This window comes from Anguilla anguilla, chromosome 1 (assembly GCF_013347855.1).
Source record: "Anguilla anguilla isolate fAngAng1 chromosome 1, fAngAng1.pri, whole genome shotgun sequence".
Taxonomy (NCBI): domain Eukaryota; kingdom Metazoa; phylum Chordata; class Actinopteri; order Anguilliformes; family Anguillidae; genus Anguilla; species Anguilla anguilla.
In genome coordinates, this window is record NC_049201.1 from 67,910,221 (window position 1) to 67,925,990 (window position 15,770).

At 45.1% G+C, this 15,770-nt stretch overlaps 1 protein-coding gene across 1 annotated transcript in view; it reads left to right on the forward strand.

Moving 5' to 3' along the window:
- Positions 1 to 14,378, forward strand: part of plekho1b (pleckstrin homology domain containing, family O member 1b) — a 32,948-nt gene extending 18,570 nt beyond the window's left edge. The window contains exons 3-6 of the mRNA XM_035426594.1: positions 1,687 to 1,827; positions 5,302 to 5,406; positions 8,562 to 8,663; positions 8,922 to 14,378. Of these exons, the coding sequence (XP_035282485.1) occupies positions 1,687 to 1,827; positions 5,302 to 5,406; positions 8,562 to 8,663; positions 8,922 to 9,623 (1,050 nt within the window). The 3' untranslated portion in view covers positions 9,624 to 14,378. The remainder of the gene's footprint in view (positions 1 to 1,686; positions 1,828 to 5,301; positions 5,407 to 8,561; positions 8,664 to 8,921) is intronic.
- The last annotated feature ends 1,392 nt before the right edge of the window (positions 14,379 to 15,770 follow it).

Here is a 15,770-nt window from a genome sequence, read left to right on the forward strand (position 1 = left end):
CTGCACGACTTGACCAATCTACACAAGCTGATGCAGTTCTTCCAGTAAAGGGGTATTGATCGCAGTTATGTACACTGCATTGATTAAAGCAGCACAGAATCAATGCTGCCTTAAATAAATAGAATATAATACTGCAATGTATTGAAATGAATTTGTTATATTTACAAAATTAGCAAAGTTAGTACACTTCAAAATATATGGGCAAATACAGAAATTATTGCCTTCAGATATTGCTACAAAATATATTTATCATTATATTTTCCAAAAAGGCCACATATTCAGAGTAGATTGCAGTGTATTGCAGTGATTGACTGGCGGTGTGTGTGGTGGAAGGACAGTCAGCAGATCCTAACACAGCTGCCAGGCTGAGTGGCAGGGAACTGCAGGGTGGGAGGAGAGATGAGCTCAGCACAGGCCCCGCCCCCCTAATGGGAAGTGACAGGGTGGGAAGGGGAAGGTGGGGCCTCTGCGCAGTCCCTGCGTTAGAGTGAGCTTGTCCGCATGGGGAGCTGTGCAGCGGCGCATGTGTCCTTGAACCTTCTGTTGAGTGCCACCCTCTCTTACTGTCAAGAGCCCACCGACTCGTTCACCCCCCCCAAAGCCCCCCCCCCCCCAAGACCACACGTAGGATCCACACGTCACGTAATAGCAGATGTGCTTAACTGTGACACAATCCAGGGTGAAATTAAACTAAATCACATTTATGTATTCTTCTCCAATATTGTTAAGTGGGAAAAAACAAGTCAATTTAAATTTTCAATTTCAAAGTCAATTTATTGAATACACTTTCTCACTGCAACATCCCACGTTCTTGCTGAAAGAGCAGTTGTGTAAGAACCACAAGGGACAGTGCGTGACCATGCCTATGTATACAGTATATACACAGTAATAACTACTGTGGACCATTTGTGAGCATTAGCACACATACCAGGCTCACATTTCATCTAGGCACATCCTCAATGCACACAGATACACATGCACACACACACACACACACACACACACATACACACGCACACACACACACACACACACACACACACATGCATACACTGATACATACACACACACACACACACACACACACACGTAGACTCCCCTCACCCCCTTCCCATGCACACCACATGGGGATCCGCCACAGCTGTGTCCCACACATGGCGTCTGCTGCGGGGGACCAGGTTGAGAAGTAGGCCACGGAATGGGGCTCAGCCACACCGCTGTGAGGCCTCGTCACCACGGGGGGGTACTGACATTAGGGCCTTCAGCTGCCTCCGCTAAGCCCTGGCACACCCCTCTGGCCAATTTGCCAGATCGGAGGCACCGGATCCATATGGTAATATGTGGGTGTGTCACAGACAAAGCCGCTGACCTTAATCCAATTAGCTCTTAACGTGTGCTGTTGTTTCTCCTGCCTGTGCCGGGTGGATTTTGAGGGGGGAGTACGGTTGGTGGGGGACGAGGCGTACAAGCTTAAGTGGTTTGTGCATTGCAGAGTCATTCATGGCCTCGGAAGGAGGTTCCTAATATAGAAATAAAGCTGGTGGTTGCTGATTGATTACCGTGCCTTTGGCCCTACTTTGCTGAAATCAGTTATGCGTAAAGTGCATGTGTTTTGGCTCTGACTAAAGGAGCGCTTTCCCTACACCCCACATCCGACTTCACCACTGTGCCTCTGCGTGTCTGCAGGTGAAGGACGAGAAGAAGATCCAGGAGGTGATCGACCTGACGGACTACGAGCGTTCGGAGGAGCTGCGCAAGTCCAAGAGCCGCAGCAAGAAGAACCACAGCAAGTTCACCCTGCTGCGCTCCAGACAGCCGGGGAACACGGTGAGTGCAGCGGCCCAGAGGCAGCGCTCCGGGAGCGGGCAGGCTGGCGAAGCTCAGGGCGTCGCTGGTCCTCTGTGGCTCCCGCTTAGCTAGGCCGTCAGTAGGGAACTGGAGAGCTCGGAGAAGATGGGAGAGCGTGGGGCACTGAGTCAGCCCGGTGTCTGTTAGCGATCGGGGGAGTTACTGCCCAGGCCGTGCGCCATTGGCTACGGCTAAGCGCTAGGTAAACTCCCCTGACCCAGCTGAGCCATTATCCTGTCCTGAGTAATTAAATCTGATTCTGCTAATCGCCTTTCGCCGCCCCAGACAGGAGACGCGGTGTGCGATCACGGGAACACTGCATCCCAGACGCACACCCCGCTCGCACGCTGACATGCAAAACATCCGCTAACGTGCACATTCTCCCAAATACACATTCTCTCAAATACATGCATCCGCTCAACAACTGCACATTCTCTCTTACTCACTTAATTACATTTGTGACTTCAAAATAAATGAATTTTTCCACACAGTCAAATACTGAATTCAACAATCCTGAAATATTTCGCAGGGATAACACAATGCCCTTCTGTAATTTTATTATGTTGTAAACAAAATCCAATCTCATAATCCTCTGACCCCGATGGACAAATGAGCAAAGCTGGAGAGGAGCATTCTCTCCTCTTTAACCCAAAAATGAGTGTCACCAGCATGCGAATGGAAAGTTGGAATTCCCTACCATTCCTGCTGTCAGTTCACATGTTGTAGTTGTAGTCTCTGTAGATCATGGCAGACTTGGTGATAAAGTGGGTCATGCTGGTCCATGTCTTTGAGAGGAGAAACGGTGAAATTAGTTGAGCTATGTGCCCTAAGAGTTGGTGCTTTTATTTCATGGATGTTAGTGCTGAAGAGCCTCATGGAGGCCTGGAATTTTTACATGCTGAAGTCCTGGTATATTTGCATTTAACAGTAAAAAGACTCATTTGCTCATATATCGGCTGCAGAAGGAGGCCTTTCCTTGTCATTGCTGCAAGCTAAAATATATATAAAGGAGAATACATTTCAAAATATGAATCATTATGATATTAATGACCAAAACAAAGCACACTATCAGAAAGACAATAACATCAGTCGGAAGCAATTACAGTATCTGTATGCAGACTGCCCACTGAGAGAGCAGTCATTGTTCCTTAAAACAGTGGTGTAGTTTCATGTGTGAGAGCAGTGTTTACACCATGGAGGATTGCAGCCCGTTTCCTTCAAAGAGAATTATAAAAAATAAAAAGAAATCTCCAGTGGTGAAAGCGGAGTTGGGTTTGTGCGGGGTGGGGTAGGAAGCGAGGCCTGCTTGGCGAGGGAGCAGCGTGTTTTCGAAGGACAGGGAAGCCTTTAGTCTGAGCAATCTGCTGGAGCTCTGTGTGGAAGCGGGCGGGTAATCCTCGGCCTCAGGCTGTGTGGGCCTGAAGGGAATCCACCGCTCCCTCCTCCCTGCCGCCGGTAATGCTGGCCGCCCCCCCAACAGCTGCACACTCAGAGCGAAACACCAGCAGAATCCACTCCCAGTCTGACCCCTGCAGCACCAGACGTTCTGAATTAGAATTATTATGCTTAAGGTAGACCCCAAAATTTTACTGCCCTTTCAGGATCGTAAGAAAACGAACAAAACAGTTTGGCTTTTGAAACTGAAACATTGTTTTTTTGAATGTGAGAACACGGTTCTGTTATCAGTTTATTACTCTCAGTGTTATTTTTAAAAATGCTTTATTTCTTTATGCAAAATTGTGAAGCCTGTGGTAAAGAGTTTTTTTCCCCTGTATGTTCTATATGTTAATAATGCCATTTTGACAAACAGCTGCGAGTTATTGTTGAACTGACTCTTTACTCTGACATCATGCACATTTGGCTGCCAGAGAGAATTTGAATGAACACATCCCTGGTTATGCCACTGTTTTGGATGGTGTTTCTGTTGCCATAGTTTGCTCCCCTCACTGAACCAGTTTGAGCTCTTTACAGAAGACACGTTTCAGAGCAATTTTCCTGGAATTCTTCCACATGCTGCATATCCCAAGAAAGGATAAATATTCACATATTCAGGGGCACCGAAACACTTCATAGGAGCAGGACAGTTGATCATATATTTAAAAAACTTTTTTTTCAAATAAATTAATAAAATCATATTTCAACAGCAGGCCAAAAAGGGGCATAATGAAAGGAGCTGGTGAGAGAAACTCATAATTGAGGGATTTCCTCACCCGTAAGCCTTCTGTAAGTTTAGTAAGCGTGTCATTTTCAGCAGAAGGCTGTAGTTTGTGGAAACTGGCAAGCCTTTGGCTCCACCCCAGTACAGCGCTCCTGAGGTCTGCGGGAAGCCATGTTGAACAGCCTCTGCCTCCAACACGGAAAGCATCTCTTGTCCGTGTGTGTTTACACCAGCGTCATTCCTTCAGAAGCCAGCATCTGGCTACGGTCAGTCCGCATAAGAGACCAGCGGATCCCTGATGAAGATGAGACATGTCTCCCAGAGGTGTCTCTCATCCTGGCAGGGTGTACCCTTTCAGTGCCATCGAGTGCCGTGAGCTGCCAAGCGGTGGCTGAGATAGCCTGGCTGTGCAGCTGAAGGCTGTCTGTGTCCAAAACCCAGCGTGTGCCCTCTCCCCACGGCCTTATTACCACCAGACCAGAGAGCCGAGACAAGCCAGCTGTGCCATTTTCATTTCCCAGTAAAATTAATATCTGATGCGAGGGATTTTTTATTTCGCAAGGGACTTCCCTCACCAGAATGAACCTGAAATCACCTGACCGTGTGGAAAGGAGTGCATAGAGCAGCATTTACAGCCCTGCTGACAGTCCACTTTTCTTTTTCCCTCTGTTCCTGTTTTTTTTCTTCCAGTTTCTCAGTGGTTTGTTAATAATATAACCTCAAACCATGTTGCCAGAGCAATTAACAACAGTGAACAAACACACTAAAGGAAAAAGAGCACAGTAATATCGTGATTGCAAGAATAAGATAAGTGCCCTAATGAACAATATGAAAGCCTAATTATAAACCATTGATCCATCCTAGATCCCCCCCCAACCCCCCCCCCCCCCCCCCCCCCCCCTCAGACCATGACAGACTGCCACAATGGGTGTGTCTCCTAATGGGACTGGTCATTTTTCACTGCCTGGTGGTTACCAAAATTTGGAAGTGGCATGACCGTGTTTTTAAAGATTCTGTTTTTGTGTGTGTGAATTTCCTACTGTGTTGGAAGATCCTGTCCTGTCTCTGAGTGGTAATATGATCTGTTTTCTCACGAGGGCCACGATTGTCCGTTTTATCGACAGCAGCCCCCAGGTTTCTGTTTTTCAGCAGGGTTTGTTTTTGCTTCATATCAGCGGCACTGTACAGATGTGCCTGCTTCCTTTTAGGGCATGATAAGAGCTGTGGTTTGTTCTCTCCCTCTCTCTGTCTCTCCGTTTGTCTCACCCTCTCCCCCTCTCCCCTTCTTCTCCCAGGTCCCAAATCTGGTTTTCCTGGCTGTCAGCCCGGAGGAGAAGGAGTCCTGGATTAATGCTCTGAACGGGGCCATCACCAGAGCTAAGAACAGCATCCTGGATGAGGTACGGCCTCTCGCTCCACGTCTTCCCTGAGAATACCTCCCTGATGAATTCGGGCTCCTGATGAAACCAATGAGGGCGGTGAAACGGTCATTAGTGGTGGATCACATGGCTCGCGCGCCGATCCCGTCTTAAGCAGATTTCCTGACACTCGCTCCGCACCAGCGTCCTGCACGCGCGCAGACGCGAGCGCGCAATTAATTGCTTTCACTCCGAGAGCAGCCAGACGTGATATCATCTGCGCATCTCTGAGGCCGAGCCATTTCTTCAATGACAGACCTCTAAATTTCATTCCTCACCGACATCCCCTTAATGAAAAATGGGCAGAGGTGACTCAGCCGCCGGGTCTGTGTGTGAATGACGGGAAGGTGATTCAGAAAAGGTACACGTGCGGGAGGAAGGAGAAATGAATTACAGCGTCTGTTTGCTCTTCCTGTAATGAAACGGCGGGCCGGGCCCGGCGTCCGGCCTCGGCGGGAACGTCAGCTGTGGGAGGTCACGGATGACTCAGCTCAGCTGCCCCCATCCAGTCGCATTATTATCCCAGATGCCCCGGCGTGGGAGTGGGCTTCCCGCTAGACAGGAGAAAGCAGGAAGTCAGCTGACGGACAGCATGTGAACCGACTCTTCTTTGATGAATATCGATTTCCGCTTTGGTTTGGGTTCCTTCAGTATTCCAGTAGATAACATCAAAGGCTTAAGGGTTGTGTCTCACATCCACTTGGCTTCTGGGAATGTAGAATAGCACCTATGTGCTCTGTTTGAAGTTCACATTGATTGATTTCACAGCCATTAAAACAATTAGCTGTGAGAGAATTGGTATTACAAACAATTATTTATAAACTATCAAATATTGACTCTGGTGGCATCCATAGGTTAAAAAAAATATATTCTAGGCGTTCATCAGATTTACTGATTAGGTTTATTATCATGAAGTCACTGAGTTGTGAGAAGTTACCGTGTGGGTAATCATGGTGGTGGCATGGTAATGCAGTGAGTAGCATTGTCGCCTCACAGCAAGAAAGTTCCTAATTAGAATCCCGGCTGAGGGCCGTTCTGTGTGGGGTTTGCATGTTCTCCCCGTGTTCGGTTGGGTTTCCTCCAGGTATTCAGGTTTTTCCCCACAGTCCAAAGACGTGCAGGTTAGTTAATTGGAGAGCTAAATTTTCCTTGGGTTTGGAGTGTGTGAGTAAATGGTGTGTGAGCCCTGAAATCTGAAATGGATTGTAGACCTGTCCAGGGTGTATTCCTGCCTTTTCCCCACTGTATGCTGGGATAGGCTCCAGCCCCCCCCCCCCCCCCCCCCCCCAAACAAAAATAATGTTTTCAGTAAGGTTCTGGGTTTCATTTCTGATGCCAGCAGTATATTGTATAAAGGGCTAATAACCTAAATATATTTATTTAGAACTAACTCTTGTAGGCCACCATGCAGAAATTTGGTTCCTATTGTAATCATTTCATCTTAGCTGAATATGCCTCAGGCAATCTTTGTGGACTGTGAACATCATGATTGCAGAACAACATTTGAAATGATTATAGACAGTCGCGTTTGAATTGCAATTCAATAACTGCAGAGAAGCAACGCAATAACGTACATTTGAAACTCAACAATATTCTGTGTAACTGTAAAGCTCAATTGAGATTCTAGAGAGGCACAAAATGTAAATTACTCCTAATTATTATTATTATGACATGTCTATGTGGTAAATCAAGAATCTTTGTGCCACTCTTTCAGAATGCATGGTGTTATTAAACATTTTGAATATTGGCAGTGCAGAGTACAAAATCATGACCGTGAATGTGGATCCATTGCAGAAGTATATTATATATGTCACACATGGGCGTGGGACATTTGGGAAACAAAAATGCTAAATGATATCTGCAGAAATTCATCCCATCAACAGAGCAACGGGACCAGCTGCCATGATAAAATCCCCTTTGGATTATTTCCGACCCGAGAAATTAATTTTGTTTGGAAACAAATGAAATGCTGTAAAACTTTGTGGAATGAGTGCCATTCATTTTAATGGGCCCTTTCCTCTTCATTGCCTGACCACTTAAGAAGCGCAAAACCACACTTTTTCATCTAACAGCAAAATGAACACCATAATTCTAGACTCAAGCCACTTGGGGCTAAGGCTGCTGTACCTATATTGGCTTTCTGTAAAACGTTTCTGTCATAGGCCAAGCTATGAACTTGATAGACCTGTAGAAATAGCCACAGAAATAGCCATTAGTGGAAATGCCTGCGGTTATCACAGATAACTCATTGGAAGAAAATATGGAAGGTAGCAGGAGGCATTACAGTATATGGGAGGGATTTAGTGATGTTGGCACCTTCAAGGCCTTACAGTGAGCAAGCAAGTAGGCTGGCAGTCTGAGCCTGTAGCATGAGGCTTTAGGCCTGTGGTAACCAGCCCCGTTTCTGGAGATCTACCATCCTGTAGGTTTTCATTTCAACCCTAATTTGGCACACCTGATTACTAATTAGCCGCTCAATAAGATCTGTTAAATGAGGTGTGCTATGTTAGGGTTGGAGTGAAAACCTACAAGACGCTAGATCTCCAGGAACAGGACTAGTTACTTCTGCTTTCGGCACAATCTCACACAAGCTTTTAGCCTGACCTAGCTGCCTGACTGTGCAAAAGCGGATATAGATTACCGCAGTATGCTATCTATTTGCCTGCCAGATGCTTTGTCCTGGGGCCATACAAATCACTTACATCCACCAAACAGATGAGTATTTACACGGTGAATTCGCGTTAATTAGATTACTCAAGGGTACCGAGTCAGCGCACCACCTAGAAATCATAGCTGCATCCTAGTGCTTACAAGGCTATTTTTTGCCACTGTGCCACACTGCTGCCATATGTATGCATGTATCTGTGGCTTATCTAGGGAACATTTGGTAATTGTATTGTCGGAACATTGGCCCCAAGCAAACAACAACAGCTAAAGACTGAAATTGTTTGTCTGTGGGAGCTTGTGCAAAATTCTGACTGAGTGTGTCCGAGCACATCACATGTCCCAGGTCGATGATCCGATGGAACATCTGGTCAATTACCATCCCACGCTCCCCTGGGCTAGCATGGAGATACTGTCCCTTTCTTCACCCTCCACGGTTCTCTCCCTCACCATTTCCATTTTCCTCCCTCTAGGTTACAGTGGAAGAGGAGAGCCTCCTGGCCCATCCCACACGTGATCGTGCCAAGATCCCACACACACGCCGTCTGCCCACCCGCGGGCATCTCATGGCAGTGGTACGTGGTGCCTCTGTCTGTGGATCAGATGTATTAGAGGCTGGTCCATTAAAGTCAATTCATTTTACCTTAATGCTTCCAGGTTTCCAAGCAGAGTTCTGGTAACTTTTGTAAGGATAGCGTAATATAATTAGAGTGAATGGATCCTGTGTGATTATGGGTAGATCAGGTTTCCATTCAGCAGATGAGAGACAGGATGGAATAGAGGAATGAGGATTGCTGTGGAAGTGCGTCTGAAATGTGCTGCTTTGTCCGCAGGCGTCCACCTCCACCTCTGACGGCATGCTGACACTGGACCTCATCCAAGAGGAGGACGCCGCCTCCCCGGAGGAGCAGGACACCTGCGACAAGAGCTTCCGGGTCGACCTGGACAAGCCAGTGGCGCAGCTCCCCTTGGGCGCCCAGCGCTCCGATTTGGAAGGCGCCAAGTCCCCGGCGTCCTGCGAGCCGGCGGGGAAGGCAGGGAGCCTCCCCTGCAAGAGCGAGACGTCCCGGGACCGGCAGCACCCGGAGGGCCAGGCCCGCACCCCGCAGCCCGGCAAGAGGCTGAGCGGCGCGGAGAAGAGCCGCTGCGCCTCCATGGAGGAGATCCTCTCCCACTCGGACACGCGGGCCGCCAAGCGGGCCTTCCCCGCCTCCCCGTCGGCCCCGGCGCAGCCCATCGGCCAGCTGCAGGACCTCATCTCCCGCAAGCTGGAGAGGACTCAGGAGCTGCTCACCGAGGTGCGCCAGCGGGACCCCAAGGGACCGGACGCCGAGGGTCCCCGGGCTGAGGCCGAGAGGCTGCTGCAGGAGGCCGCCTCCACCTGGGGCCAGGCCCAGGAGGTGCTGGAGGAGGTGAAGGGGCTGCGGGCGCTGTACCGGCAGCTGGACTCCGCCCCCGCCGCGCCCCTCACGCCGTCGCAGAGCTGCAAGCCCAAGAGCCCCCAGCAGACTCAGTACAGGAAGAGCATGATGTGATGCAGGGTCGGACTAAGTGAGACAGAAAGCCGCCACCGAACCCTCGTAAAAAGGCGACGGCGACGACCGCGAAACAAAACGAACTACGGGCATGTGGGAATATGTCTGGATTTCCTTTTTTTAATGTCTTTCTTTTCACTCTATGCTGTGACAAAAAATGCACAAATTTAGTTCCCTTGATTGCTGATCTCCACTTTGTGATTTAGCGCCTTCTGTGCGTGTACGCTTTCTGTTCAGGGGAATTGGGAGCAGGGTGAGACTCTCGTCAGGTTTCCTGACACACCAGATTCAGTTGTCAAAGTAGTCTGGGTGCGGCGCTCCGTAGCGCTGCTCTGTCTGTACCAGGGACAGCGAGTCTGAGGCAGTCAAGGCATCGGGCGGGCGCTGCGGTACCGCCTAGCGCCCCGTGTACGTCCTGTCACGCTGCATCGCAGGCCCCCAGAGACAGCGGGTGAGGGGCTGAGCGCTGTGCCTCTGGGCCGTGGATGAGGCTGGCGCAGAAGGAAGCGCTGTGCGAGCCAGACGCAGGAGCCGCGGGGACGGCCCGTCTCCTGGCTGGCCCGCCGGAATGTGAATGTTTTCCTTTCATGTTTCGTAACGCACTGGAAATGTTCCATAACCGCACTGCTGCGAGTTCCCAGGGCTCCAAATCAATACACGCCGCCGAGCTGTTTCAATAATGCCATTCGCTAAAATAACTGCCGGATGCCTGTCACCAAATTTGTTCGAGCTGACCTAAGTCCCATCCCTGGGCCACAGTTTAAATTAAACACACATGGGCGATGTCACCAGTGGCTTGCAGGCTGACACAGTAAATACAGTAGTCAAAACACAGATATCAAAAGGAAAGATCAGGGCAACGTCAGTATCTCGGCAGTATCTGCATTTGACACCATCAGGCTTTGTTGTTTTGTGTTAATTAAATTTTAGCTTTTTTTTTGCAAGATGAACAAAAAGAGTGATAGCATGCAATGCCAGTGTGCTGTCTCCTACAGCAATCAGCCTTGTGTAGATATTTTTTAAATCTGGGGCCACACGCAGTTTTGGTTTTAAAATTAAGGTAATGGAGGCAGCAGTGAGGTTCAAATGGAGAGCCCGTGCAGTACTTGCAGGAATGAAACCACTGAATATAAAGTTAAGCAAATAGTAATAATGAACTGGATCTGTGCTTTTAGGTCTGAGGGGTTTATGCAGTTGCACTATGAGGAACACTGTAAAACAAGAACACTTGACACTGGTGTGCAGAAAGTGCAGATGCATGGAACTTGTTTTCCTGGCAAGGAATACTTGAATACTTGTGGGGCTTAACTTTAAGACAATCTAGCCAGCAACCCAGGGACTGTATATTACAGCGTTTTGCATCTCACTCTCATTTCTAATGAAAATGGAATACAAAATGTAAAAACTGCCTTAGAATACCTTCAGGTAGGATCTGTATGCTGTATCTTACACCTATGAACACTGTTTACTGTTCTGAATAGGAACAATAAATTGTAAATGCAGTGTTATATTAGATGTTTGAATATGGGCCCTGACATGCATGTGCTGGGAATCAGAATATGATTGGCTGAAAGTGATGTCAGTGCTTGGCTGTTCATCTTCTCTGGCTGGTTTATGCCCTGTTTTATATTGGAAGTTTGCCTCTGCAGTTTTGCTTACCAGTGAATGGTCACTTTCAGGTGTGGAGTGGGAAACAGCTCAGCAGAGTGGGTCAGACATGGCAGACAAACCAAAGGGTATTTCTTGCCAGCATGCCTCTCCTTGTTTTACAGTTGGTAACTTTAAAATGTGTTTGCACAGTAGTACTGGGGGTCATGACTCATTCTGTTCTGTCACTCAGACTTTACTAAAACAGTGTTATTTTTGTGTATTTTTTATTGTAAAAAGTGCTTTTTTGAAGGAAGAAGAAATCTATGCTATTAAAAACAAAAGGCAGGGGTCGTGGACTCAAAAGGTGTCTGCTTTGAGAGTTAGAAGCATTCTAATCACTGTTTGTGTGGGAGCTCAGCTCTGACTGGTGTAGCTCAGCAATGCAAATTCATCAGTGTAGTCAAGCTATGCACATAATGGCTGATAAACTAACGTTACTTATTTGAATTGAAGGGAATTAAGCATCATTATTTTTAGTAAATATCAGGTTTAAAAAAACATAATTGGTCATGCAAATATTTTAAATCTGTAAACATCTCTTTAAACACACCCTCTTTGGTCATAACTTTGCCTTGAAGAACCGGATTAGTAAGCAAAGGCTTTGTCAAAGCAAAGCCTGCATGCAGTGAAAATATGGAAATAGTGAAAAATATCTTTAAATTGTTTTGGACCACAATTGGAATTGAAAATAATATTTTTCCAAAATGGGCAAAATTTAGTCTGTTTTTTATTCCCAGCTGTCTGCTGGAATGTGTGGGGAATTACATAGAGGCTCTGGGTCAGCTTGCACTGTTATCAGCCTGTCTGATTCTGTCAGAAGGAACTCTCACACTCATTTTTGCTTGCACGTCTGTGAGAAACTCGTACGGACACATTTCACTGGCTGTCTTGCTAAAAGAGAACTGGAAATAAACTTTCATTAAAATGAAATCACCTGGGTAGGAGGATGTGGTTATTATTTTTGAATGCTGTTCAGAAAACTTGACGGTATCGGCTATTATAGAATCATTACTACAGGCTTCATGAATTTTTAAAATTTTTTTGTGTGTTTGCTGAACATGGAGATCAGGTGGGCAGCTAAAGATGTACTGCATTGTTTAAGAATATGGGGACAGTCACAAGCCTCTGAATCATGGCTTTTTTATTCCTCTGTCAGTCTTTACAACCGTATTAGTCACTGCCACTAGTACATACATAACACCCATGCATATTGCTTAGAGTCAATATATGCGTACAGTGCAAGTTGGCTGAAAACAGATGTTTCCATTTGATGGGTATTGCTACAAAAGGGCTAAGCTTTCCACACAAATATTAAAACTAAGTAGGCCATATTACAATGTTTACTTTATTAGTATTATTGTTTTCTTCTGGTCGGATGTAGCCTGTTGGACAAAGCACTGGCAATCGCGAGGGTAAATTCTTTGGTTTGTTTTTTCCTGCTTATCATACGTTTTATGTTTCCAGAGAAGTTTGACTAATCTTAATTTTAACAAAGACTAATTATTATTTGTTGATTTGTTTTCTGGTATGTGTGGATTACCTACAGTGATGTGTACATCAGTCTCCTGTTTGTTATTTTTGACTGACGGATTAGCGATATTGTGCTTCACGACTTGCTATGTCAATGTGAACTTGGGTGATTTTACTTTAAGGGGTATGACCGCAGTGAAACAGGGTGCAGAAGCCAGTTAGCCACAACATTTAAAAAGAAAGGCTGCCATTGCAATTTTGTCTGTCAGTTGTGGGTTCAGCATTACTGCTCTACTTGAGCTCCTGTACAAACACTTCTGTTGCTGCCAGCTTCATGACACAAGTCATTGAGTGGCATTAAAATATAAATGGCTAATTTTTTCATTTCCTGTCAGTACAAATTCAGTTATGGAACTTCAGAAGTAGGAAGTGAGCTGAGAAGAGCAACTGAACTAGACTTAGTGTAATGGCAACCTTGATAGCATACCAGAGTTATGCCAAAGATTACTGGGCAATTCAAGGTAGGTATGTATGTCATCCAGCAAATGATTAAAGATAATTCATAATTTAATGGATGAGTAGACAAGCTGTCTCTTCGGTTGTCACGTGTCTTGCACTTGGTGTGGATGGTCTGACTTCAGCCAGAATAACCTTCAGATGCAACAGCCACCTTTTCTATTCGTCGGCCAATCAGTCGACCACTGAGCACGGCAGCACAAATAGAGGAGGTTAGCATTAGCTGAAAACGTTCCCTGTATTAGGTTCCAGAAACTGGCTTATTTATCCCAGAAATATGGCAGATAGTGTGAATGTTTCTGTTGCTGGACTTAATTGAAATGTTTCAACCATACAATGCTGATGAAATGTTAAATGAATGTGCTGTGTGAATGCTTATTGTGGTGAAGCCATTAACAAAACAGTAAAGCCATTCACTTTACAGCAAGTAAAGACGTGAGACAGAGTGGAATGCAATTACAGGACATATAAATTGTTTATCAAGCATACTGTGTGACTAAGGTAGAGTTACATATTGTTTGTAATGTACATTCATTTGAAGAAATAATGTTTTCATTAGGATTTAATCGTTTGATATGACTGTTTGTGGTTACACCATGGCTACTACATCTCCACATATTAGTTATTAGTGAATTTTAAGAGATCACTTCCTGTTTAACTTCCCAAAAAATATTTCTGCCATTTTGGAACCGATTGGTCTGAAGGTTGTTTTGGTTGAAGTCTTCTACTGAACTTATTCTAAAGCAAAAAGTCTTCCTTTGATGTCTGAAGAGTATTTACATACATTTCATTTTCATTTTACATTGCTTTTCCTCTGTGGCTTAGAGGGGAATTTTATTAACACGTTTTTCATGTACCAAATGGTAGTTACTTTAGCCTTAAAATGGAGTTTGGGTTTGTACAAGGGCTTCGAATCTGTATAGCAAAGGCAAAGGATTGTCACCCACATTCATACATGGTACAGATGCTTGTTTCAGAATGGTGCAACAGAAACTACACCATAATGAGTGAATTGATTTCTTTAGTTGACTGAAGATATTCAGCGTTCTCTGGCTGAAATTGGTTAAGCCTTGAGATTTCAGGGTTTAATGTGAATAAACGTGCTATAAAATGAAAAGATTTCACTTTTGATTCTTCTGTCTGGAGTCCTGACTTTTGTTTGATTAGTTCACATCATTTAAGGGGAAAACATCTTCTCTGTTCAGTGTTAACATTAAATGAATAAATCTGTCAAACAAGCACATAGTGAAAATATTATAATCATTTGTTCATTTTCATTCAGTGTTCATAGATCTTTTTCTCATTGCACATATTCTTGGGCTTCATACCCAATAACAAATCAGGAAGGTCATCACTCTGCTTCAAAAGAGCTCTGATATTCATATGCTCAAAATGCATTCACACAATTACAAAATAATGAAAATAAAAATATATAAAATATATAGCTTATTTCTACATATGTCTTACTGAAGCACTAGGAGAATTGTGGGCACAGATACAAGGTCATACAAAGTTAAATATGTCTATTGAAGGTCCAGCCAGGCTACAATGGCCCAGTACCATCAGTTGCTTTTTGCCTGTATGCTGCAGGCAGCGTTTGCTTTGCATGGTATTTTCATTTCACAGTCGGCTGTTACATCAGTCACCATGGGGTTTGCCTTGTCACCATCAGGTGAGGAAACAGGCAGCTTGTCTAAGGTGTGTGAACTATCTCTGTGTTAATGGGACATTAGTGCAGAGGAGTCACACTCTTCAAGAGAGAGGCCTGCATTAAGCCTGGAACTGTTAGCTGTTTGTGCGCAAGGAGAGGCTACTTTTGTCAGAAGCTGCATTTCAGATTGAACAACTACTTCTTAAAGCCAACAGTGGTCTGAGTCATTTTGCTCTGAACCCAAGTATGCCAACTGTAGCTTCAAACACAACACCCATAGACTATTGCAGTATGTTATCTATTTTCCATATGCTGTGCATTATTTCAATTCAATTAAATTCAAAACGAAATAGATTTTAGTTCAATTAATCAAGCGCATCACATTATAAAAATATCTAGGACTCACACATTTCAGACTTAAAGCATCCAACATAAAAATAAAAGTCTTACAAATTGGAACAGAAAACAGTAAATAGAGTGGACATTTTAATGGAAAAGTAATTGTGAGATCTTAGAATTCCCAAGGTTCACATGAAAGATCATGTTAAATTAATTAAAGCTAGTGCTGGTGAGCCAGAACAGCCGTGATATGTCCCCCCTGTTCATTTTTGGTTTACACTTGATCAGCTGCATTTTATAATACCTGCAGATGTGATAATGCACTGCTGTTAGGATGAGTGCAAAAACAAAACTGTGATTATCCAGCTTGGAAATGGATGGGAGATTCTCTCTGTGGCATAAATGGAAAGGCAAAAAATTTCATGCAAATTTTAGTTTGCAGACACAAAGTAGGGATGTGTTCCAGATATCATTTTTTTTTAAAACTCCAGTTAAGATAGAAAATGACACCCAAGTAGCTT